Source organism: Miscanthus floridulus, chromosome 1 (assembly GCF_019320115.1).
Source record: "Miscanthus floridulus cultivar M001 chromosome 1, ASM1932011v1, whole genome shotgun sequence".
In the NCBI taxonomy this organism is placed as follows: domain Eukaryota; kingdom Viridiplantae; phylum Streptophyta; class Magnoliopsida; order Poales; family Poaceae; genus Miscanthus; species Miscanthus floridulus.
The window spans coordinates 47569071-47591609 of NC_089580.1; the positions used below are offsets into that span (position 1 = coordinate 47569071).

The 22539-nt window shown below is 42.5% G+C and overlaps 2 protein-coding genes across 6 annotated transcripts; both read left to right on the top strand.

Moving 5' to 3' along the window:
• The first annotated feature begins 1154 nt into the window (after positions 1 to 1154).
• Positions 1155 to 6987, top strand: LOC136511319 (BTB/POZ domain-containing protein NPY4-like). 4 transcript variants are annotated; one of them, XM_066505484.1, is made up of 6 exons: positions 1155 to 1409; positions 1762 to 1904; positions 2561 to 3067; positions 4460 to 4529; positions 4874 to 6058; positions 6135 to 6987. In XM_066505484.1, the coding sequence occupies exons 3-6, from the start codon at positions 3006 to 3008 to the stop codon at positions 6669 to 6671; spliced, it is 1854 nt and encodes a 617-aa protein (XP_066361581.1). In that variant the 5' UTR covers positions 1155 to 1409; positions 1762 to 1904; positions 2561 to 3005; the 3' UTR covers positions 6672 to 6987. The 4 variants fall into 4 exon arrangements, with proteins under 4 accessions (XP_066361581.1, XP_066361693.1, XP_066361542.1 ...); XM_066505596.1 differs by lacking the exon at positions 1762 to 1904 and having other exon boundaries at positions 1155 to 1423; XM_066505445.1 differs by lacking the exon at positions 1762 to 1904.
• A 2218-nt stretch (positions 6988 to 9205) lies between these two features.
• On the top strand, positions 9206 to 16413 carry LOC136511614 (uncharacterized). 2 transcript variants are annotated; one of them, XM_066505747.1, is made up of 13 exons: positions 9206 to 9525; positions 9629 to 9724; positions 9832 to 9909; positions 11270 to 11350; positions 11430 to 11649; positions 11738 to 11796; positions 13705 to 13754; positions 13860 to 13947; positions 14026 to 14265; positions 14350 to 14442; positions 14958 to 15062; positions 15596 to 15712; positions 16174 to 16413. In XM_066505747.1, exons 1-13 carry the CDS (start codon positions 9454 to 9456, stop codon positions 16249 to 16251), a joined length of 1377 nt encoding a protein of 458 aa, XP_066361844.1. In that variant the 5' UTR covers positions 9206 to 9453; the 3' UTR covers positions 16252 to 16413. The 2 variants fall into 2 exon arrangements, with proteins under 2 accessions (XP_066361844.1, XP_066361784.1); XM_066505687.1 differs by having other exon boundaries at positions 13860 to 14265.
• Positions 16414 to 22539: the final 6126 nt, after the last annotated feature.

Consider the following 22539-nt stretch of genomic DNA (forward strand, 5'->3'; position numbering starts at 1 on the left):
GCCGTGTCGATAAAAAATTATCTAAAAACAAGATACTAGTTTTTTTGGGCTAAGAGAAGTTTGTAAGAAATCTAAACAGTAGTGTACACTCATCTCCATAACTCCCACAAATCAAATACACACACACATGATGAGCTCCTTGGACAACAGGAAGTAAATACGGAGACAAAAGTATTATTTTTCATGTCATATATAGCGAATAATTATAGTGTCCTAACTAAACAAATTTAGTTACATGTCAACTACACAACCTATCCATTTAAACTTACTAGCACCATTTTTTTTTGTGGTTGCCTTGAAAATATCTAGACCTTCTGCACACAGCATGCATAAATTTGTACGAATAAATTATATGCTAGTCATGATTATGAAAACTTAAAAAAAATCTGTTGGGGCAGTTCACACACTGTCGAACCGAAAATCACATAGGACGATGGACGCTTTGGTTGCATGCAATTGATTGCCTTTGCGACAGCCTAATGAATTGTGACCATTTCTCATGTAGATATTTCATCCTGGTCCCCTAGCTAAGCTAAGCAGGGCTCCAATCAGATTATTGACTCCAAGTCTAATCACCATATCCTTCATCCCCCAAAAGATAAAAATTGCCTGACCACTGTTCAGCTAATGCTGCGATAATTCCAAAAGAACTTAGTCTTAATTATTGCATGCAAGAAATTAATCATATCCATTCTCATCAGGTCTTATCTTGAAGCAGGCACTCTTCTTTTTTTTTTACAAAGGGTGGGAAAAAGGGAGCTGAATATATACAATACCAAAAGTGTGCCTATTTTCTTCTGCTACAAAATTCTCCAAACCACACCACCAGAAAATTTTAGTTAAACAAGGTAAAGCGAGATGAAAAGCATGGACATGATTGTAAATAAATTAGGCTACATGATCTTTGGAGTCTGTCTAGGGAGGAGAGAGAGGAGAGGGGCTCAGCCGCTCATCAGTGGACAACAAGAGAAAGAGAATGGCACGAAACATTGTAGAGGGTGGGGGCAAAACAGTCCATTCACAGGACCACCCCCATGGCCATGGGCATCAGCCATGAGCCCATCAGTCCTCCATCTCCATGCATCGCCACCCCAGTACGGCCCACCACAACTCCCCCCCCCCCCCCCCCCCCCCCCCCCCCCCCCCCCCGCCCGCCGCAGCAGCTTTTAAAGACAAACCAAATCCGCTGCCCTTCCTTGCCCTGCATCGCAGTTCGCAGCAGCTGCTGCAACTTGCTCAGTCACAGGCACAGCTGATGAGCAGCGGCCAAAACAGAAAAGCGCGATTTGATCGCTTCCTCCTCCACTACCACCACTAGCTAGCCTGCCGCCGACCGCCGTGCGAGCTCCGGCCTTGTGGAGCAGCTCGTGCAGCGCTGCGCGGCCGGTGCCGGAGGCAGAGAAGGAAAGGTGAGCTGCCGCTGGTGTGTTCTGTTCTGTCCGTCCTCCTTTTTTTCTCTTTCCCCTCGCAGTTTTGCAAAGACAACAACTTCAGAACTTTGAATTCATTTCTGCGTCGAGGAAGCTTTTTCTAAAATTTGCATCGCATTCCCCCCCAATGTTCCTCTTTTTTTTTAAAAAAAAAATGTATAAATCCCTGGGATCGGCTACTGTCACCCCCCCCCCCCCCCCCCCCCCCCCCCCCTCTTCTGGTAGTTAGTTACTGGAGTCGGTTAGGAATGTTTATGTTTGTCTATGAATGATGTTGGTTTGGTCATTTCCTCGTCCTGAAAAGCTGCCTCTTCTTCTGCCTTTTGTCCAGTCCCCTCTCTGAAAAATCGCAGTTTTCATCTCTCTGCTCCGGGGGCCAGAACAGAAGCTCCGCTCCGTTCCAAGAAAGCCCCCGTTTGTCTCCCTGTCTTCCTCCGCAAATCCTCCCGGATCTCCTTGGCGCCGCCGGCGCAGGTAGGTCGCGCCATTGCCGTCACCCCCATCCCCCATCCAAGTTCTTGGGAATCACTTCCTTCTGTGAAAGATGATCTTTTTGGGACTTAATTGCCACGAATTCTTCAAGGTCGGAAATGATTTCCGAGAGAAACTGTGATTTCAAGATCGGCTGCGCTCTCAGGCTGAGGCTGGCCTTACTCACCTTGCGCCCTCAGGTTAACTGAAAATAAATTGCAAATTTCTGGGAGCCACGCGTGTTCTTTCCGTTTCTTCAACCGGTGAGGAGGCTAGGCTGGACATAAGTGTGTATGTCGGGATGAGTAGAGGAGATCAACCTACTGGAAAATTTTCTCTGTCAATTTCCTTGTGCGCATTCCAAACCTGTTTTTGTCTACGTTTTTTTTTTTTTGAGTGTGCAGAACTAGTGGTTTGTGGATTGCAATTCTTTAGTCACCGTTTGACTGCCTACATGTGCTAGATCCTAAAACAATACAACAATTTCCCTGTTGCAGCGCGTTTCGCCATCCATCCATTCATTCATGTGATTGCTTGCAAAATTAACGAGCTAAAGATTCCTCCCCTCACTGGTGCTTGTTCCCATGGTCTCCCAACATCGAGTCGCCAATTATTCCCACTGTCCCCTCACCACAAGATGCTGCCCTTGTGCTCTGCAGGTGCTGCTGCTCCCCCTGCCGCCTGCGTCCTGTGACTGAGATCCATCCAGCTCGGAGGAGAAGGAAGAGGAGGAGCTCCTGGTCCTGGCTTCTAGACGTTGTGAACCAGATCTTGATGCAGCTGCCCGAGTAGTTTACTCATCTAGAGGAGGGGTTGGGTTCTTGACCCGATTTGGTGGGGGCTTTGCCACTGGGATAGGGGGACAGTTTGGCCTGCTGGATCTTTATCGCCAGTTGTTGGTCCTGTCCTTTCCGTTGGGCTGGGAAGCATTCACATGGCGGTGGCTGCCGGTTTGGTACTTTCTTGACGGATTGGTTAAGCGCTGTCTGTGGGGTTGTTGCGCTGCTCCTCCTTTCATCTCATTTTGTGGTGATTGGTGGAGGGAGGAGGAAGAGCTAGGAGGATCTTCTCTCTTGTTTTTGGGTCATTTCTCGGTGTGGCACAATGAAGTACATGAAGCTTGGATCAAAGCCGGATGTCTTTCAGGCAGAGGGCAGCAATATCAGGTTAGTTGATTTGTTCCTACCTTAGCACCTCAGTTCGTTCAGATTACAGAGGCATATATGTTGTTTTTTGACTGGTCATCCTGGACTTTGTTCTCATTGATTTAATCAGCTTCACCGCTGCTGGTCATGTTGCACTGAATTTATCTTGATGAATGTTCTAGAGATTCTGGGATAGAAATTTCAAGATCCATTTCACTTGATAGGAAATAGGTCTCAGCAGTTATAATTCATTTTTCTTAACATATTTGTGTCTCAATATGCATCTTGTCTGCTATTTGGCCAAGATTTAGTGGATCTGCTTTTTGACTATTCGTTTAAAAGAAAATTTAAATCAATGGAGTTGCTCAAGGGGCCAATCATACTGAGTTTTTCTGTGCTATGTTTCTTAAATGGGAAGGAAAGGAAGTGACGATATCCATAGGGGCTTTTGCTTTGCTTTCTATTTGTTTGAGTTTAGAATTTAGCATGGAACATCCAATAATTTTGAAGTGTGTAAAATTAGTGTTATGAATTAGAACAACGCTAAAATTAAAATTAAGACTAGTTCCATCTTCACAGAGCTATATGACTGACAGCTGTGTTTTATATGTGGCTTGTGTGTTAGTTATTAAGGTGTGGATTACCCTCTCATTTAACAACCAACATGAAACTCATGGTCTGGAATACTAGCAAGCGCATCTGATGATGACATGCAGATGGCTAACTGTATAACTGATCTTGTTTATACGCTAAGTTGTCCTTGATTCTTTTCAGTGGCATATGTTCTTAAAGCTCTTATGTACTTTGGAGGCTTGTGACAATTTAACCATAGGTGTTCTTTTCTCTAGTTTGCTTTGTTTTTTACCTTTTTGGATAAGTGGATTGGTTGGTGGCATTGTGGTCCATCAAGTAAATTCAATTCCTGGAGCTCAATAATTTCTCTTTACCTTTGATAGAACTAAGTTTTTAATCATCTATATGTTGGACCACATGTCAATTCAAATTAGTTATACCTGTCATACACGCTGCTGGTATATCTGAAGTTGCTTTTGCCTTTTTCTAGTTTTGCTTATGGTACTTGGGCAAAAGGCTAATGTTCTGTCACTGTTATCTCACCTTTAGCTGATTCGCTGAGCGATGATTTTGTTTTGTTGCGTCATTTCAGCTCTGCATTATTGCAACATTTGCAGTATAAGGATTTATCTAACAATCATTGCATCCACATAACAAGTTTTTTTATCCTAACATATCTTACCATGATTTTAGATAAATGATACATGTGTACTTACTATGTTGCCTCACATTGGGTAACTCTGCTTATCATGCAATATCTTCACTTATTTGCTCCCATTGCCTTTCCTCTACTTGCATCACTTAGCTTCAATGCTAATGTTTTGCAATCATGCTTTTCAGGTTTGTTGCGACAGAGCTGGCAACAGACATTGTTATATCCATTGGGGATGTCAAGTTTTATCTTCACAAGGTATTGACTTCTTTATATTCCACACATTATTAGCCTCAGCATGCATTGAACAAGAGTAGACCTTATTGTGGTAGAGCTATATTTTGTGCCACCTGAAAATCTTAGGTGTGGTTATGAGTACCATTGACACATCACATCCTACTCCTTTTACTTGCTCAAAAATAAAAACATCCTACTCCCTTTGTCTGCATATTCCGCCAATTGTGTCTGCGTTCTGACTAGATGCATTTGCTTAGCAGCTGGTTCATATCTAATGCAGCATAGTTCTGTGTCAAACAACTAGTTTACATGCTTTTTTATGTACAAAGGGAAAATAATCACATACCCTGCAATTTTTTTTTCAGTTCCCTCTTCTATCAAAGAGTTCACGCCTACAAAGGTTAGTTGCTTCAAGCAATGAGGAGAAAAATGATGAAGTGGATATCTCTGACATCCCTGGTGGACCTTCAGCATTTGAAATATGTGCTAAGTTCTGCTATGGCATGATTGTAACACTCAATGCATATAATGTCCTCGCTGCCCGCTGTGCAGCTGAGTACCTAGAAATGTTTGAGACCATTGACAAAGGAAACCTCATATACAAGATTGATGTGTTTCTGACATCAAGCGTATTTCGCACTTGGAAGGACTCGATCATAGTTTTACAGAGCACAAAGTCACTGCTACCTTGGTGTGAAAATTTGAAGGTAATCAACCACTGCATTGACTCTATCGCGTCGAAGGCATCAATTGATCCATCAGAGGTTGAATGGTCATACACTTACAACAGAAAGAAACTCCCATCTGAGAATGGTACTGATTCACATTGGAATGGTGTTAGGAAGCAACCTATGGTCCCTAGTGACTGGTGGGTTGAGGACCTTTGTGAGCTTGAAGTGGATTTGTACAAGCGGGTGATCATGACCATCAAGGCAAAGGGAAGCACACCAGCTGTTGTCATCGGAGAAGCATTGAGGGCCTACGCATACCGCCGCCTGCTTGGCTCCCTTGAAGATGCTGTGAGCAATGGAGTTGATTGCACAAAACGTCGTGCAGCTCTTGATGCTATTATATTTCTCATGCCTGCTGAGGAAGGCTCAGTGTCATGTGGTTTTCTTCTTAAGCTGCTAAGAGCTGCATGTTTGCTGGAATCTGGGGAGTCCCATCGCGTTAACTTGATCAAGAGAATAGGCACACAATTGGATGGAGCTTCAGTTGCAGACCTTCTTATACCACCAAATACTGATGAAAGCAATGTGTACAGCATAGACCTGATCATGGCAATAGTGGAAGAATTCATGTTACAGAATAGTGATAGTGTTAAGGAAAAAATTCAAGATGATGAAGAAATCGTGGAGATTGAGAATGTGACATCTGTTTCCAGCACGTCAAAACTGGCAGTTGCAAAGCTGATCGATGGATATCTTGCTGAGATCGCCAAAGATCCCAACCTTCCTCTTCCAAAGTTGATCGCACTTGCTGAAATGGTGTCTTCTCTACCCCGGCCAACACATGACGGGCTCTATCGTGCCATTGACATGTATCTGAAGGTATCTCATTGTGTTTCCACCAAGTGCTCCCATTGTAGGGAGTTTGAATACTTAACACTGCTTTCCATGCTTACAGGAGCACCCCAGCCTATCAAAGAGCGAAAAGAAGAAATTATGCGGACTGATGGACTGCAAGCAGCTGTCACAGGATGCGTGCATGCACGCCGTGCAGAATGAGCGTCTCCCCTTACGCGTGGTTGTTCAAGTTCTCTTCTTTGAGCAAGTCCGGGCATCAATTGCTTCTGCAAGGAGCGACCCTTCATCTGAGCTCCCATCTGCTGTTCGCTCGCTTCTTCCCAGAGAGAATGGCAACTCTATTGGCAGCTCCAGGTCAGCTGCGACAACGACAACGGAGGAGGAATGTGGGGTCCCGCCATCGAGTGACATCAACTCTTTGAGGTCAATGAGGCTCGCCAACAACAGCGGTGGAAGCGAGAGGAGCAGTGGCAGCAGTGACATCAACAAGAACAGCAATGACAAGAGCGCTGCAGGGAAAGCAAAGGGGATGCTGATGCCGAAGAAGATACTGAGCAAGCTCTGGTCTGGGAAAACAAACGCCGGTGAGAACAGCAGCTCAGACACATCGGAGAGCCCTGGGTCCGTGAACCCGTAGGAGGCGAAGTCCACGCAATCACGGATCACAAGGCGCTCAGTATCCTAGTCGCAGGGGGTTAACGGAGTCACAGCTTAGTTTTGTTCTTGTTCTTGATTTGCCTTCACTAGAGAGTAGTAGCAATCTCAAAATGTGGAGTACTACTACTGGCCTCACTTTGTCATGTCGCCAATGACTCCTTTTTTTTTGGCATGGGATTGCTTGTAGCTGGAGTAGGTTTGGTCATTGGTGATGTTTTCAGCGAAGCTCCATGGGATATTTATGTGACCTTTTTTCATGGTAGGAATACAAAGAAAGTACAGGTTGTTATAATTGATGTACTTTTGCAGGCAAAATCATAGTGTTTTAGTTTGCTTCTTACTATGGCCCCGTTCGCTGGTTTGAAACTTGGCTGAAACTGGCTGAAAAACACTGTTCCGGCTGAATTGTTGTGAGAGAAAAACACTGTTCCGGCTGAAAAAAGAAGCGGAACAAGCCGAATATGGGGTAAGCCGAACAGGGCCTATATAACATCCGTTATACTTATACATAGCATATATTTGAGTGAAATGGTCTTAAAGTGTTGAGGCTGATCAGAAAACATCGGCTGCTCATGTTTTTAATACGAACAGTAGTTATGAGCTGTTTTCGGCAGTTCGGCTACACGTAGGAATTTGTGAGAAATACGAGCTACAGTCGGGCTGAAAATAGAGAGAAGAAGATGCATTATGATGTGATTGATTTTTGTTAGTGCGATACTTGGCCTAGCTCGCCATATTCATGACTCATGCACCTCTCATGGGCAGGTCCACTGAAGCCACCACAAACCAAACACATCACGACTAACTCAAATTAAAAGACTAACTTGATATGCGAGGGTTGTCTATCTTATACGAGGGTTGTCTATTTATATGTTGCGCTCATAACCATCAGCTTCTATTATTCTAAAAAAAAACATCAGCTTCTAATGTGAGACTAAACAGAACAGAATTTGAGCAATGTTTCATATTAGATATTTTTTCAACTCTTCTCAGTTCTAGTTGTATGCCCGTGCTGATATCAAAATACTGTAACTTTGCATTCCGTGGTCTATTTCCCTATGTTACGTTGAGACGTATGGAAAAATGAAACAATGTATAGTTTTTAGATAATGATATCCTTAGGGCGTCCGTCATTTTCCGGACGGGACCGACCCGCATGCCCCACGCCTCGCACTGTGCACCCTCCCCTGTGCCTCGCACCCTCGTCCGCATCTCGCGCCTCGCGCTGCTGCTCCCCCGCGTCTCGCGCCTCCCGCCACGGTCGCGATCCATCTGCTGTTGACCGTGGGCGATCTCGAGCTCCGTGTCAACAAGCCTCCATTAGGGGGCAGCAAGTAGATGAGCATATGTTGCAACCGTATATTTCATGCGTTTCAGATGTATGTTGCATATGTTTTATCGGGATGTTGCAAAAGTAGATCTGGTGTTGCATATGTTGTGGCTATACACGTATATTGCAAGTATTGTTTCAAATGTTTAAGCTGTTTCAAACATATGTTGCAAGTGTTTTTATCTGAATGTTGTACTGGCTATACACGTATATTGCAAGTGTATGTTTCAAATGTTCCAGTTGTTTCAAACGTATGTTGCAAATGTTTTATCTGGATGTTGCATATGTTGTAGTGGTCATTCACATATGTTGCAAGCGTATGTTGTAAATGTTTCATCTGTTTCGAACGTATGTTGCAGCAAATGCTTTATGTTCCAAGTATTGCATGTCTGGGTGTGGGAAGTGGGCGCAGGTGGAGGTGGTCCCCTCGGGTGCAGCGGTCCCCCGCGTGCGCGTGGGAAGCGAAGCGGGCGCGACGGCCCCCACGTGGATGCGCAGGCGCATGCGTACCGCAACAACAGGCGGGGCCGAGCCGTAGTAGTATAGTGCGCGGGCAGGGCGGTAGTAGCGCGGGCCAAGCGCAACAGCAGTGGGTGGGCGGGCGGGGCAGGAGCTGCATGCATACGCGTGGGCATGCAACAGACGCGGGTGTCCGGACTGACACCGTGTCCGGATGTCCGAGAGTCCGGGTGCTAGTCTTTTCCATAGTTTTTTTAGACCATATTGATACGGACATCACTGCTTCAAGGTATGCAATAACAATACCAAATCCGTCGTTCCTAAAGACCTTTTAGAGCTTATTATTAGATCAAATTGGTTGGACGGGAGGCGTAAACCGCTCAGGCTCAAGTCCTCTTTCCTCTTCAACTCTAACTTATTCTTTCATATTAGGTTATTTGGCTTTGAATTTGATATTAATATGTGTCTAAATTATAATTATTATAATGAATTTAATTCTAAGGATATAAAAGGGGCCTTAATGAAAATTTGCATAATTCCACATTTTTTACGATTGGTGCTAACTTGCTGATATCAAACTATTACTAAAAAAAGGCATTACAATTTTTTTACTCACTGTAAAAGTCTCGCGCATGTCTCTCTATTCTGTTACGGGGCCCAGTTCGTTGCACAGTACGAAAGCCCGGCCCGACGATAAGGAAAAGGCCCAGTTTGGCAATTGCAGCCCCAAGCCTCCAGAGTCTCCCACTCCCCATCGGGCATCGGCGCCGCCACGGCCGACGCTTGAGACGCTCGCCGCCGCCTGGCAGGCCGCCACCGCGCACGACTCCGTCTTGCTGTCCTCCTTCGCCGCCTCATCCTCTCCTCCCCGGTTCTCGCTCCTAACACTAGCACTAGTACCAAGTCGAGAGGCGTCGTCAAGGGGCTGTCCAACGCGCCGGCGACCCCCTCAACCACCGCAGTTTCGCCGCAGATGGACTTCCAGGTCGTCGTCCTCGCCGGCGGCACCTCCGACTCCGAGAAACTGTCGCCCCTCGTTTCCAAGGTGGTATCCCCCCTCTCTCTCCTTTTCCCCATCCCACCTCACCTCATCCATGTTAGTCCCGCGTCTTAACCTCTACCTAAGCTTCCTCCTCTTCACTGCGCAGGACGTTCCGAAGGCGTTGCTCCCGGTCGCCAACCGCCCCGTGCTCTCTTACGCGCTGGACCTCCTTGAGGCCAGCGACCTCAAGGACCTCATCGTGGTGAGCTCCTCGCTCTTCCGCTTCTCTTTCTCCCGTCACGGCTGTGGTCCCAACTTCCCAAGCCAGCCACGAGCAGGATATTGTTTGGCTGATGTGGTGTGGTGCAGGTGGTTGAGGGGCAGGAGGCAGCGCAGCTTGTCGACGCTTGGGTATCCAGCGCGTACCTGGATCGGCTTCGAGTGGAGGTGAGTTTGGTTCTGATTCGGCGTCTGAGATTGCAATGCCCAATGCTCGGTTACTTGGGGTATTGCCTTTGTGTTAGTGCTATAAGGGTGATACGTAATTGGAGAATATCCTAGAAACAAGCATATAAATTTGTTCTAAGGATGCATGAAGATAAATTAGTTGGATACATTTTCATGGCAGAACCGAAACAAGCCTTTAGAACTAGGTATTAGGTGAATGTTTCAGTTCTTAGATTAGATTATTGTTCATGTGGATTTTGAGTTAGTTTGACTAGGCACCCATCTACTAGCATTGTTATGGTAGGCTGTCTATGGAGGCAGGTTACCTCATCCCTGCAATGTTTATATTGTGACTATATATGATTTTTTTTTTGTAAAATTTTCTCTTGTGTTGTGTGTGGAATTTCATTTAAACAAACTGGTTTTGAACCGTGGATATTCTATCATACCTGATACCTGTTTGTCTGGGTTGTTGAGATGCTGATATTACGATTATTGAAGGCTAATCAGCGTTGGAGAGGGTGCCACTTAGGTGTTGCTGGGCCTCCCCTACTGTCCTTTTTGAGCGAGCTCCTATCCTTTTTGGCTACGACTTCCTTTCATGCTAGTTAGCCACCTAAGTGGAGATGAGGCACTAGGCAGCAGCCAATCGCTCCCCAAGTTTTGAATCGAATGCCTTCTACAACACGGATGTTAATATATTTATGATTTATGAATGTAGCATAACATAAACGAATTCTTTAGTTCTAAATGAAAATTTGATTTCAAGAATGTTCCCTCTATATCTCAGTACCATTTCATGTTGTTCATTTGTTAACTGTTATTTAAACAAGAGTGCACTATCACTGTGCTCTCCCATTGTTGCTTTTTCTTGTGTTTAAAGTTGGAGTTAAGCTGGCTAGTAGTTTGAATCTTGCCAGATTTATATTTTGTTTACCAATGCTTGAATGTAATCTTTGTTGTTTTTTCAACACTTTCTTCGATGAAGTGAGAATGTGAAGCTTGCGGACTATATGTCAATCCAAACATAGCTCCATTAAAATTTAAATATCTTGTGAGCATGTCTTTGTTCTAACTTATTTCCTTTTTTCATCAATGCTAATCGTTAAGCCCATGGATGTTTCTGTTCATGTTATATTATATATAAAGTCAGTATAATATATGATTCTATTTCTAGTAACTTCAACTTCTTGAGTTCATTCTTGTTTTTATAAAGTTCTCTCCTAATTCCTGTTTTCTTTGATTGATATTTGTTTATTTATGGTATACTAGAAGCTCAATCTCATTGACAAACAATTGAATTACTGTAGGGGAACATATTTTCATTTTGTTTGTGGAAGTAACTCTTGTTTGTATTCAGGTAGTTGTGGTTTCTGAAGACCTTGGAAGTGCTGGTGCATTACGAGCTATTTCAAAGCGACTGACGGCAAATGATATTTTGGTAATTTTTGTGATTTCATACTATGCCAATGTTGACAAAATGTTGCATGATTCTAACAAATTGAGCTGTGTTTGAATAGGTAGTTAGCGGTGACCTGGTAACAGATGTGTTGCCTGGGGCTGTTGCTGCTACTCATAGAAGAAATGGTGCAGCTGTTACTGCTTTACTATGTTCTGTTCCTGTTAGTGGTCCTTCAGACACTGCTTCTTCTAGTGGGAAGGATAAAGCTAAAAAACCAAATCGTTTGAACATAGTAGGGCTGGACAGGAGTAAACAATTCTTGTTGCATATCGTGTCAGGTTTGCATACTGTGATTTCATTAAGTGTAATAGAAGGCTAGTAATGTCATGCATGCATGATTCTCATACCTGTCAATGTCACCTGTAGGAACTGATGTTGAAAAAGATGTTCAAGTTCATAAAAGAAAAATACAGGCTGTTGGTCAGGTAAGGCAGCTATTCTATGAAGTCAGCTACATTTGTTTCTGAGGAATTTCGAGTTTCAGTGCTATACTTATGTTGACATTGTTATGCATCATGATTCTTGAAAAACAAACAGACCAACGTAGGTTGTGTCAGTCTCAAATTTTTGCAACTGGGCTGTCCTTGCAGTGATTTAGATAGACAAATCGGCGGCCCATGGGCATATAAGATATAGGAGTATTGCTGGACGATTGGGTTCTTGTCATAGGCACTCGGAGTGGTGTATGGATCTCAGGAGTAAAAACTAATCCTGGGTTTTGGATGCCAAATAAGGACTAACCATAGGCTAAAAAAATTAATGATGATTAATTGATGGTTAGACCGTTAGAGGCCATTAGAAAAATTAGTTCACATTTAGCCTATTACTGCACGATGACTAATTTTTAGCCCTGAGATCTAAACACCCCTTAGGCATGGCAACTGTGGAGTATTTGTAACATGGGGAAAATCTTGTGCTATATTGCTATTAGATTTAGCACTATACCTCTCACTAAAATAATTCGATGTTCACACAGTGATAAGCTAGCTTTACAGACTCAAAGTAGCTGCTATTTATACTGACAGTCAAGCACAAATGATGACAGTCAAGCACAAATGATGAGTTGCACAAATCTGATAAGTAATAATTAAGAACTCACACCTCTTCATTTCCATTGGAAGCATCGGAAAAATGGAAACTTTCAGAAAGTCTATTTCAGCTTTCAACAATGTTCTCCTATATAAATTATAAAATGCATGTCTTTACTATTTGTCTTCTCTATTTCATATACTGGCCTTTTAATCATGTTCATAATGCTGTGTTGTTGGATTATGACATTGAACAGTATCTGGTATGGTCGTTCCTTTGGAGTTTGGGCATTCCTTTATTTTTTTGATATGATTATCTTTGGGGTGCATGGAGTAATCTTGTTACTTTGTTTTCTGCTGTTCTGTCTTATGTTATGGTTAGCAGGTCTTGAAAGTCAATAATGTACATAATCCAATGACTTCGCATTTCTAAGTTGAAGTGAGGTATTTTATTTTATTTTGGTTCTTTTTGCTCCTGTGTGCCTTCATCATGGGCACTGGTATAGGATGTACTTTTACCAAATATAAATGTATTTCAAAGCTTAATTCACCCTTTATTTTTTGATTTGTAAAACCTCCTTTTAACAAAGTTGTGGCCTGTGGGTTGGTATCGCAAGACATTTTGGGCAAAAACTTTAGTGCCTTAGCTATGGACACATTACTTGATGAAAAGTATTGAGTCTGTCAAATTTTATTGATTGCTGAGGCAATCTGATATAACCTTAAACTTCACAAAAGCACAACTTAGCTGTGAGAAGTCTGTAAATCTCATTCATTCTTTCTTTGTTGTCTGTGTACATTATTTGTTTACAAGTAACACAACAACTGCTAATATAGGAGTCATACTCTTCTAAGGAAGAAAGTGAAGAAACTTATCGTCCCTTTATGGATGATCTGTTCTTGGAACTGAATGATAGCTCAATTGGTAGAACCTCCAGTAGAGAGGCTCGCCACTCACCAGCCAGCTTTCATGAGAACTGGTTTCAGCGAGTTTTCTAGCCAGCCAGGTTTGGGCACTGGCACTCCTTAAAGGCAAAGCCAGGGTGAAGTATTCTCCCTGTGGTCAAGTTCTTTTTCCTTTTTAAGATGGCCTCGGTCCCTTGATAGCTTAGTTGCAAGGATGCTATCATTTTTATAATAATTGCATTTTTGTTGGATGTTCATATCAAATTTTTATGGGAAGTAGTAACAGTCATGTTAATTGGGCTGTAATTATTTGGTTTAATTTAAATTCAGAAAAGCACTCAGTTTGAATGGTTTGATGAACTATAAGTTGAACTAAATATGCTATCCTTCTTTTGTTAGATGGAAATTCGAAGTGACCTAATGGATGCACATCTTTATGCTTTTAAGAGGTTAGTTTATATTTTTTTTAACCTTTTGTGATGTCTTATTTGATCGTTCTTTTATATGCTCACACTAAAGCCATAGATTTTGCCATAATTTACTACTGGTCACAGGACAATATTACAGGACGTACTGGAACAGAAGGAAGCATACCGTAGCATTAGACTTGAAGTCCTCCCGTATTTAGTTAGGAGTCAATTGGTATGCTCATGCTTAATAACATGTATACATGTAACACTTTTGTCTGAAGCAGTATTTAACTGTTGTAAAATTGAACAGAGATCAGCTCCATCAGGTGGCAGTGGAACAGCGGTTAACGAAACTGGGAGTAGTGCTGTTCAGTCCAGTGGTAATTTGCATTGTTTGTCGCAGCATCGTGTCATTGCACCATCTGCTTTCAAGCAGGATGTACTATCAAGATCAAGTGGTGGACATAGGTGCTGTGCTTATATTGCTACTAAAAGCAAATACTGTCACCGCTTGAACTCAATTCAGTCATATTGTGATATCAATCGAGATGTAAGGATTTCATTCTACAGGGAATTATTTGTCACATGCACCACTATCGAATCATGATTAAATTATTATTATTTTGTATTGTAGGTTATAGGGGAAGCTAACCACCTGTCTGGTTATTCGTTCTCTGCACAAAACAATATCATCCACCCATCCTCTGTTCTTGGATCAAAGACTACAGTAAGTCTGTTGAACTACTAGCAAGCTAGCATCATGAGATGGCCGCCTGAAAATAGAGAACATATCATGAAATGAATTTAGGATGTGATTATGTTAGCTGCTACCATGTTGCGTATATATATAAAAATATTCATTTGTTTGCTTTAACTAAGATAATATTGATCTTTCATTTGTGGGATTTCAGTATCAGTATGCTTCAGTTAAAATTGTGATTACTTTGCCATGTTGGCAAGCATTTAAAGAGGGATCATGACATGAAAGTACTTTTATTGAGAGGTTAATAATGGTTTTTCATGTGACAAATATAAGACTTTTTTAATGCATGACAATTATCAAACTCTACAATGTTTGGTTGGCAGTCTAGATTATCTAGTTGACTTCAGAGGTAGTAATAAATTGCTTTTGGTACGTTAATAATTAGATTTTTTTTTCATCCAATTCTGCATGATGTTTGATGTTTGAAATGGTTACAATTTCTATTTTGGCTTATTTTGTTGTATTTCATGTTTGTTTAGATAGGACCACATTGTATTCTTGCTGAGGGTTCACAGCTAGGTGACAAGTGTAGTGTGAAGCGATCCGTGATTGGTCGTCATTGCCGAATTGGTTCCAATGTAAAGGTAATTCCAGTGTGACTTGTTATTTCGTTGTAATGATTTTTGTATGCTCTAGGTTTAAAAAAATTACTACCTTGATATCATGTTAAAAAGTTGTACTTGCTGGCTTATGTAGCAAAACTTGGAATTGGCATGTTCGGTGTGCATTACAGGGTACAGAAACTGGTTGTATTTGTAACCAGTAGTGTTCTTTTAGATATAGCCTGCTTAGGCTTAAGAGTGTTCCTTAAGCCTTCCTTGCAGAGGCATAGGTATCCATATTTCTATACCATTATTCTTTGCCATTATGCTGTATTCCTTGGAAAAGGAGTCAATGTTCATAAACCTTTCAAAGATTCTGTTAACTAGCAAGATGCAATTGATAATATCTGTTTGTTCTCTGTAAGGTATCCTTTGTGATTGTCTTGCAATTATATCTTGATGCTTTATTGAATTACTGTTTTGCTTTAGATATCCATGCCAGATTTGAGTTCCATTCTGGGTTAAGCTTCTTTGTTTCCTTCTCATGAAAGAAATCATTTCCACCCATGCTGCAGATTGTCAACTCTGTTGTGATGAATCACGTTGTTATTGAAGATGGTTGCCACATCCAAGGTTCTGTTGTATGTAATAATGTTCAACTGCAAGAACGGGCTGTTCTGAAAGATTGCCAGGTACTCTCTTCTGTAATCCCTGTAGCAAAAAGAGAGGGACATTTTAAAATGCATGCACAAGAATTGGCCAGCAATATCTTCCATTGTGTCAGTCTTACTAGGTCTATTTAATGCTCCCTCCGTAAATTATAAGTCACTTTAACTTTTTTGGTACATCCATTTTGCTATGTATCCAGATATAACGTATGTCTAATCTATGTACCACAAAAATCAAAGCAACTTATAATTTGGAACGGAGGAAGTAGAAAAAATAACCATTAGTGGCCAAAAGTTTGTTTTTTGGACTGTCAAGGTCCATAGTGATTTAATCTTGATCAGGAGTGGAGCTCCTTAGTTGCCCAGTGACGGTCTTATCATGTGGAGTGCAGCTGCTTTCCCAGTTTGTGAACTGAAAAGGATGCAAAGCTTAAATTCATATTTAGTGTCTTATTCAGTAATTTCTTCAATCTCCCATTTTTCAGATTGGAGCTGGTTATATTGTGACTGCTGGCAGCGAGCACAAAGCAGAATCCCTAGCAAGAAAGTACAGTGAGCTTTGACTGTTTTGTTGGATCCTGAATGATTTTGTGTTCACTTGAGATGCACCCCCTTAGAGAAAAAAAGAGTAGCAGTTCTTGTCCAAAATTTATAAAATATGTCATTATATGTACAACAGCACAGTTTTGATTGCAGTGTAACAGTGCGAAAGGTTTTGTTGCTTATTCGGTACCAGTTTTGTACCAGGCTGCTTGAGCAAGTTGCATGCTTGAGCCAAATTTCAGGGAAATGAACAGGGAAATTGTAGATCCGGTTCCTCGCGCGGGACTCACCTGTCAGTCGTGGGCCACCCTTGTGCATCTCCGACCTGCCTCGGTAGCCGGCTAATGCGTGAGGAGCGTGGCCTAGAGAGTGCCATGAACTTGCCAAGCGCCGCACTCCCTCACTCTATCAGACCTTTCACTTGATGTGGGAGAGGAAGAGCTTTGCCCCGCCCTTAAGTTCATCGGAGCTATGCTCCTTCCCCGCTCTGGGTCCACTGCTGCCTCCTGTCATCCCGTGCCAAAGCTCTGCTTGTGGACACCTGAAGCGAGTCTATCTCCTCCTCGTATTGGAGGGATAGGCTTGGCCTAAATCTTTGACGAACATTCTTTCTGAGTGACGGTTCTATCTCTTGTGACTCTAATCCAAGCGTCGTAGTTTTAGGGTAGCCTTGTCCCATCCCCGTGAGCCTCTCAACCAATTGTAAACTAGATTTTAGAATGTGAGGCGATTGTTTCACACAACGATGACGACTTTCTTTTAGCCTTTTTCTCTCTACATCATAAAAAATTCTACATGATTTTGTACGAGACGATCTACGAGATTGTTGATATATGTAGCAATGTTTTTTAGTGCCTTTTGGTCTTCCGCGTTGGTGAACACCGTCCACCAATTACATCGTCTTACGTAGGACAGTTATAGGGGCAGTTCGGCTGGTGTGAAAACCAGCCGGTTTTCACTGTACATGGATGGTTTTCACTATTCACTCTCTCATAAATTCCTCCAGATTCATCCAAATTCCTCCAAATTCCTTCAAGTGAACATGGCCAATAAACTTATAATCAACTTGAAGCATGCCATCGTGCCAGCTCGTTTTATATGAACTTGAAGCCATCATGCACACCGAATCCTCGCTTGGTGGGGTTTCTGGGCCCCAAAGCCCGTTTGTGCTGCCAAGGTCCGAACAGTCGGTATTCTTTTGGGGCTTTTTACCTGTGTGCCATTATAAAATATCCAAATGACCTACGTATCATTAAAATTTTGAAAAGTTTCTCAGTGCCCTTGTCTAAAGTTTCTTTTACCTGTGTACCACTTCCGTCTATTTTGCCTCTAACAGTAGCTAACGCCCAACGGAAAAGACGCTTTTGCCCTCAGTTATAGAATGCATCAAAATTTTCATTCTTTCCTCATATGCCACTGTAACACTTCCTGTGATCCAAAAACTACGCATTTTTCTCTATACCATTATGAAAAATTCACGGTAACAGCTTGTGTGTGCACGTGGTAAACTTTAATAATTATAATAAATTTGAAATGCATCCAAAATACTCGATAATTGCGACAACCACAATAAACATTTAAACTAAGTACATTCAGGCATAATAGAGGTCCAAATTTATCATGACGTGCATAGTCAGCTTGATTACTGAATCAAGTTTGCACACAAAAGATGGTCACATTGACCTCATTGCTAGTTTAAACATTGTATGGTCACTACAAAAGCATGCTACAGAGATGCAAACTCATTACAGATCAAGTTTTTTCTTGTTTCTAGTTCCCATGGCCAGACTAGAAGGGGAACTAGGGGCCTTGCTGCGGGTTGACATGGCTGGACTACCTTTGTTTGGAGTCAATTTTTTTTGAAATGGCCCTCTTCTTCTTGTGCTGGTGCTGACTTGCACTCTTGTCAGCTGTGTGCTGCTCACTTGATCCTGAAGGGTCTAGCTGATTTGATCCTGTTCCAGATCCTCTAAAAAAAAGAGACATGAGTACAAAACAGTTGGCTTATCAATTAAAGTGGTGAAAAGACAATTATAGGACATTAGCTTACCTCACGGAGGGGTCACTAGCCTCAGTAGTTGAAGTATTGGAAGTACTCTTTTGTTTCTTCGCACGAGTTGATGAGGATGATTTGTTCTTCCTTTTCTTTGATAGATCCACAACAGTAGGTAGAACTGGAAAGGCCATCCTTTGTGGTGCTGCAGGCACAATGCTAGTCTCAGTAGTAGCTAGTTCTATCTTCTTTTTCTTCTTTTTAGGTGGACCTCTGCATGGACAGATAGGTTAGCAACAATGTAAACATCCAGTAATTATAGTCTCAAATGCATAAATGATAACAGACAATGGATATAGCCTCAGAGTATACTGGGCAAGCAAACAGTCAAAATAACAACAAAGTCTCACTATGAAATAACAGACTATGAATTGGGGCCGTGTAGATCAGTAAGGGTAGAAGTAGAGTTGGGATGATCAAGCCCACAGCATAATCTGATGATCAAGTTCCATGGTTCTATGCCCCATATTAGGTACAAAGGTTACTGACACTATCATTATGTTCCTCAAGTTATGCAAGTTTGTGTCTAGAATGTACTTGAACTGCAACTTAGAAGACAAAGGCATTGCCATTTGCACGAGCACAAGTAGAAGCAAGACTTGCTGCGAACAGAAATGGAACAGGAACATGGTCTTCTACCACTAAAGGAAATAATTGCAGAATAAATTGGCACTATAAAAGGAAATAATTGCAGAATAAATTGGCACTTCTATGTTACCTTTCAGCAAGCATTGCTGCTATGTCTGCTGGGTCACCATCCTTACAAGTGTACCAATGATGTCCATATTGCTGATAGATCGGACACTGATGCCTACCCTTGCCTCCTTTGCTGCCACCCTCTGCTACGCCCTTGTATCTATTTTGCCTTCTCCTACTAGCCGTTGACTTCAACAATGGACGATTGAAAAGTCCTAATGGCTAGAGGGGGGGTGAATAGCCTAATAAAATTTCTACAACAACACTTAACAAAATGGTTAGACAATTATGAGGCGAAGCGAGTATTGCGCTAGCCTACTCAAAAGCAAGCCACCTACCACAATTCTAGTTTAGATAGTGTTTATCCACACAATAGCAAAGACACTACCCTATGTTAGTGTGCTCTCAAAGACTAACTAAAGAGCCACACCAACCAAGCAAACAAGCTCTCACAACTAGTTACACTAAAGAGCTTGACAACTAGTTTGCGGTAATGTAAAGAGAGTGATCAAGAAGGTTATACCGTTGTGTAGAGGAAGGAACCAATCAATCACAAGGATGAATAACAATGAAGACTAATCACCTCAGAATTAATGATGAACACAATGATTTTTACCGAGGTTCACTTGCTTGCCGGCAAGCTAGTCTTCGTTGTGGCGATTCACTCATTTGGAGGTTCACGCGCTAATTGGCATCACACGCCAAACCCTCAATAGAGTGCCGCACAACCAACACAAGATGAGGATCACACAAGCCACGAGCAATCCACTAGAGTACCTTTTGGCGCTCCATCGGCTCCATCGGGGAAAGGTCAAGAACCCCTCACAATCACCACGATCGGAGCCGGAGACAATCACCACTCTCCGCTCAACGATCCTTGCTGCTCCAAGCCATCTAGGTGGCGGCAACCACCAAGAGCAACAAGCGAAATCCGCAGCGAAACACGAACACCAAGTGCCTCTAGATGCAATCACTCAAGCAATACACTTGGATCACTCCTAATCTCACTATGATGATGAATCAATGATGGAGATGAGTGGGAGGGCTTTGGCTAAGCTCACAAGGTTGCTATGTCAATGCAAATGACCAAGAGAGTGAGCTTGAACCGGCCATGGGGCTTAAATAGAAGCCCCCACGAAATAGAGCCGTTGTACCCCTTCACTGGGTACAGTGCGGGCTGACCGGACGCTCTGGTCCAACTGACTAGATGCTGCTCCTTAGCGTCCGGTCGCCCGATGGCGGCCACGTGTCTCTTGCGTTCAACAGGAAACGTTTGATCTCAACGGTCGACATGTTGACCGGACGCTCCAACAGAGTTGACCGGACGCTGAACTCTCAGCGTCCGGTCGTTTACAGTAAGGGTCTAAAACTAGTTTTTGCCGACCGGACGCGTCCGGTCATGCTTGATCGGACACATCCCAGCGTCCGGTACTTAACCCTAATTACTGTGCCGACCGACCATACGACCGGACGCAGCCCTTCAGCGTTCGGTCGCTGAGCGACCCAGCGTCCGGTCAGTTGACCGATGTCAGCATCATTGCGACCAACTCCATTTCACTTCTAACTTCTCCACCCTTACTCAAATGTGCTAACCACCAAGTGTATCACCTTGTGCACATGTGTTAGCATATTTTCACAAACATTTTCAAGGGTGTTAGCATTCCACTAGATCCTAAATGCATATGCAATGAGTTAGATCATCTAGTGGCACTTTGATAACCGCATTTCGATACGAGTTTCACTCCTCTTAATAGTACGGCTATCAAATCTAAATGTGATCACACTCTCTAAGTGTCTTGATCACCAAAACAAAATAGCTCCTACAAGTTATATCTTTGCCTTGAGCTTTTTGTTTTTCTCTTTCTTCTTTTCAAGTTTAAGCCCTTGATCATCACCATGACATCACCATTGTCATGCTATAATCTTCATTAGCTTCTCCACTTGAAGTGTGCTACCTATCTCATGATCACTTGATAAACTAGGTTAGCACTTAGGGTTTCATCAATTCACCAAAACCAAACTAGAGCTTTCAACGATGCAGGAAGAAACCAAGTTATTTTTTGGGCCACATGAATTTGTCTTGTATAGAAGGGATTGTACCATCATATGTAGCCCTAAAGCTTTGTACAGAGTAGTAGTTGTCCACATGATCTTCTATCTTCTCTCCAGGTATAGAGGTGATGTAGGCAATTGCATGCTTACATGGTAATCCAGAAACATCCCATGCTCTACAAGAGCATGTTCTTTCCTTTAGGTTCACAACAAACCTGTAAGTAGAACTTCCCCTTGCCATAACCTCTGCAATGCCATCAAGTGAGCTAGTCACAACATCAATGTCAAGGTTCCTACTTTGCTCCTTTAGCTGACTTATGAGTTTGAACCTGAATCATAATCTTTATCCTTTTTGTCAGTTGTGTCAACATTTGCATGAGAAGCAGGTACTATGTCAAGGTATAAACCTTCCTCATCAACCCCCACATGTTCATTTTCTGGTTCAGGATTCTTAAGATAAGTATCCTCAGCATCTACCATGTCATCATCTGGTTCTGTAGCAGTCCCAGTTTGGGTTGCTTTGCTAGGTTCTATATAGCTAGGGGCTGGCATTGATGGGGTGCATGGGATGTCAACATTGTCCCATAGTGGGATTTCTAGTAGATCAACATCATGTTTATGATATGCAATTGACATGCAACAACACTTGGAGCTCATATGTTTCGCGAACATATGCATTAACTCTTGGTCTGAATGAATTTGTATGTTGGACTTGCTATCAGCACAGAAATAGAACAGCTTCACTACATCACCATACCCGTAAGGAAACTGATCTAGAATTTCATCAACAAGGTCTTTAAAATTTGTGGTGTCTGAATCAACAACTTTATTAATGCCATACCATGGTCCTCGCATAGTTGGACTAATTATCCTGATTTCTAGATTGAAACTGGTCTCGATGTCATTCCTACACATGAACAAATATGATTTACTAACATCTATGCAGTTCAATTTAGTCCAAACAACACCAAAACATGGAACTAATGTATGCATTTGAGAAAGAAAAGGGACACTCACCCATCTGGAAGCCAAGCTGGTCGTCCGTCCACCATCTTTTATGAATCCACAATAATAACTCCCTCCTCTGCTCCTTTGGTCCTCAGGATGCGCCTCCACTGGTCCTCTGCTCCTTAGGGCCCGTGAGCCCGCCTGCCTGCGCACCTGAAGCAACGTGCAGTGGTTGCCACATAGTACCTTGAGTTGCTAATACAAGTCTATCAGGCAGTGGTTGCGATACATATGGTACACTAGAACATCACATCCAACAACAGCGTACAGCTAGCAAGAAGAAACTTGAAATAAGTACATGCACACATTATTCTACTTCAGCTCCCTCCAAATCTGCAGATCACTATGGCAATTCAACTACCCAGATTTTCAGATAATGAAATATTCCAACCTCCACATCACGGATACATACATCCGTAATTCAACTGCACATATGCAGATCGAAAGGCCCAAAACCAAAATTACGTCGTTTCCGTGTACCAGGCCGAAAAAACATGAA

Bases quoted from the DNA above. Each gene is read 5' to 3' on its own strand.
- LOC136511319 (XM_066505596.1), top strand. From the start codon at position 3,006: ATGAAGTACATGAAGCTTGGATCAAAGCCGGATGTCTTTCAGGCAGAG. The intron at 3,068-4,459 runs GTTAGTTGATTT...CATGCTTTTCAG, and splicing joins GCAGAGGGCAGCAATATCAG to GTTTGTTGCGACAGAGCTGG. The intron at 4,530-4,873 runs GTATTGACTTCT...TTTTTTTTTCAG, and splicing joins TCAAGTTTTATCTTCACAAG to TTCCCTCTTCTATCAAAGAG.
- LOC136511614 (XM_066505687.1), top strand. From the start codon at position 9,454: ATGGACTTCCAGGTCGTCGTCCTCGCCGGCGGCACCTCCGACTCCGAG. The intron at 11,351-11,429 runs GTAATTTTTGTG...GTGTTTGAATAG, and splicing joins TGACGGCAAATGATATTTTG to GTAGTTAGCGGTGACCTGGT. The intron at 15,713-16,173 runs GTACTCTCTTCT...CCCATTTTTCAG, and splicing joins CTGTTCTGAAAGATTGCCAG to ATTGGAGCTGGTTATATTGT.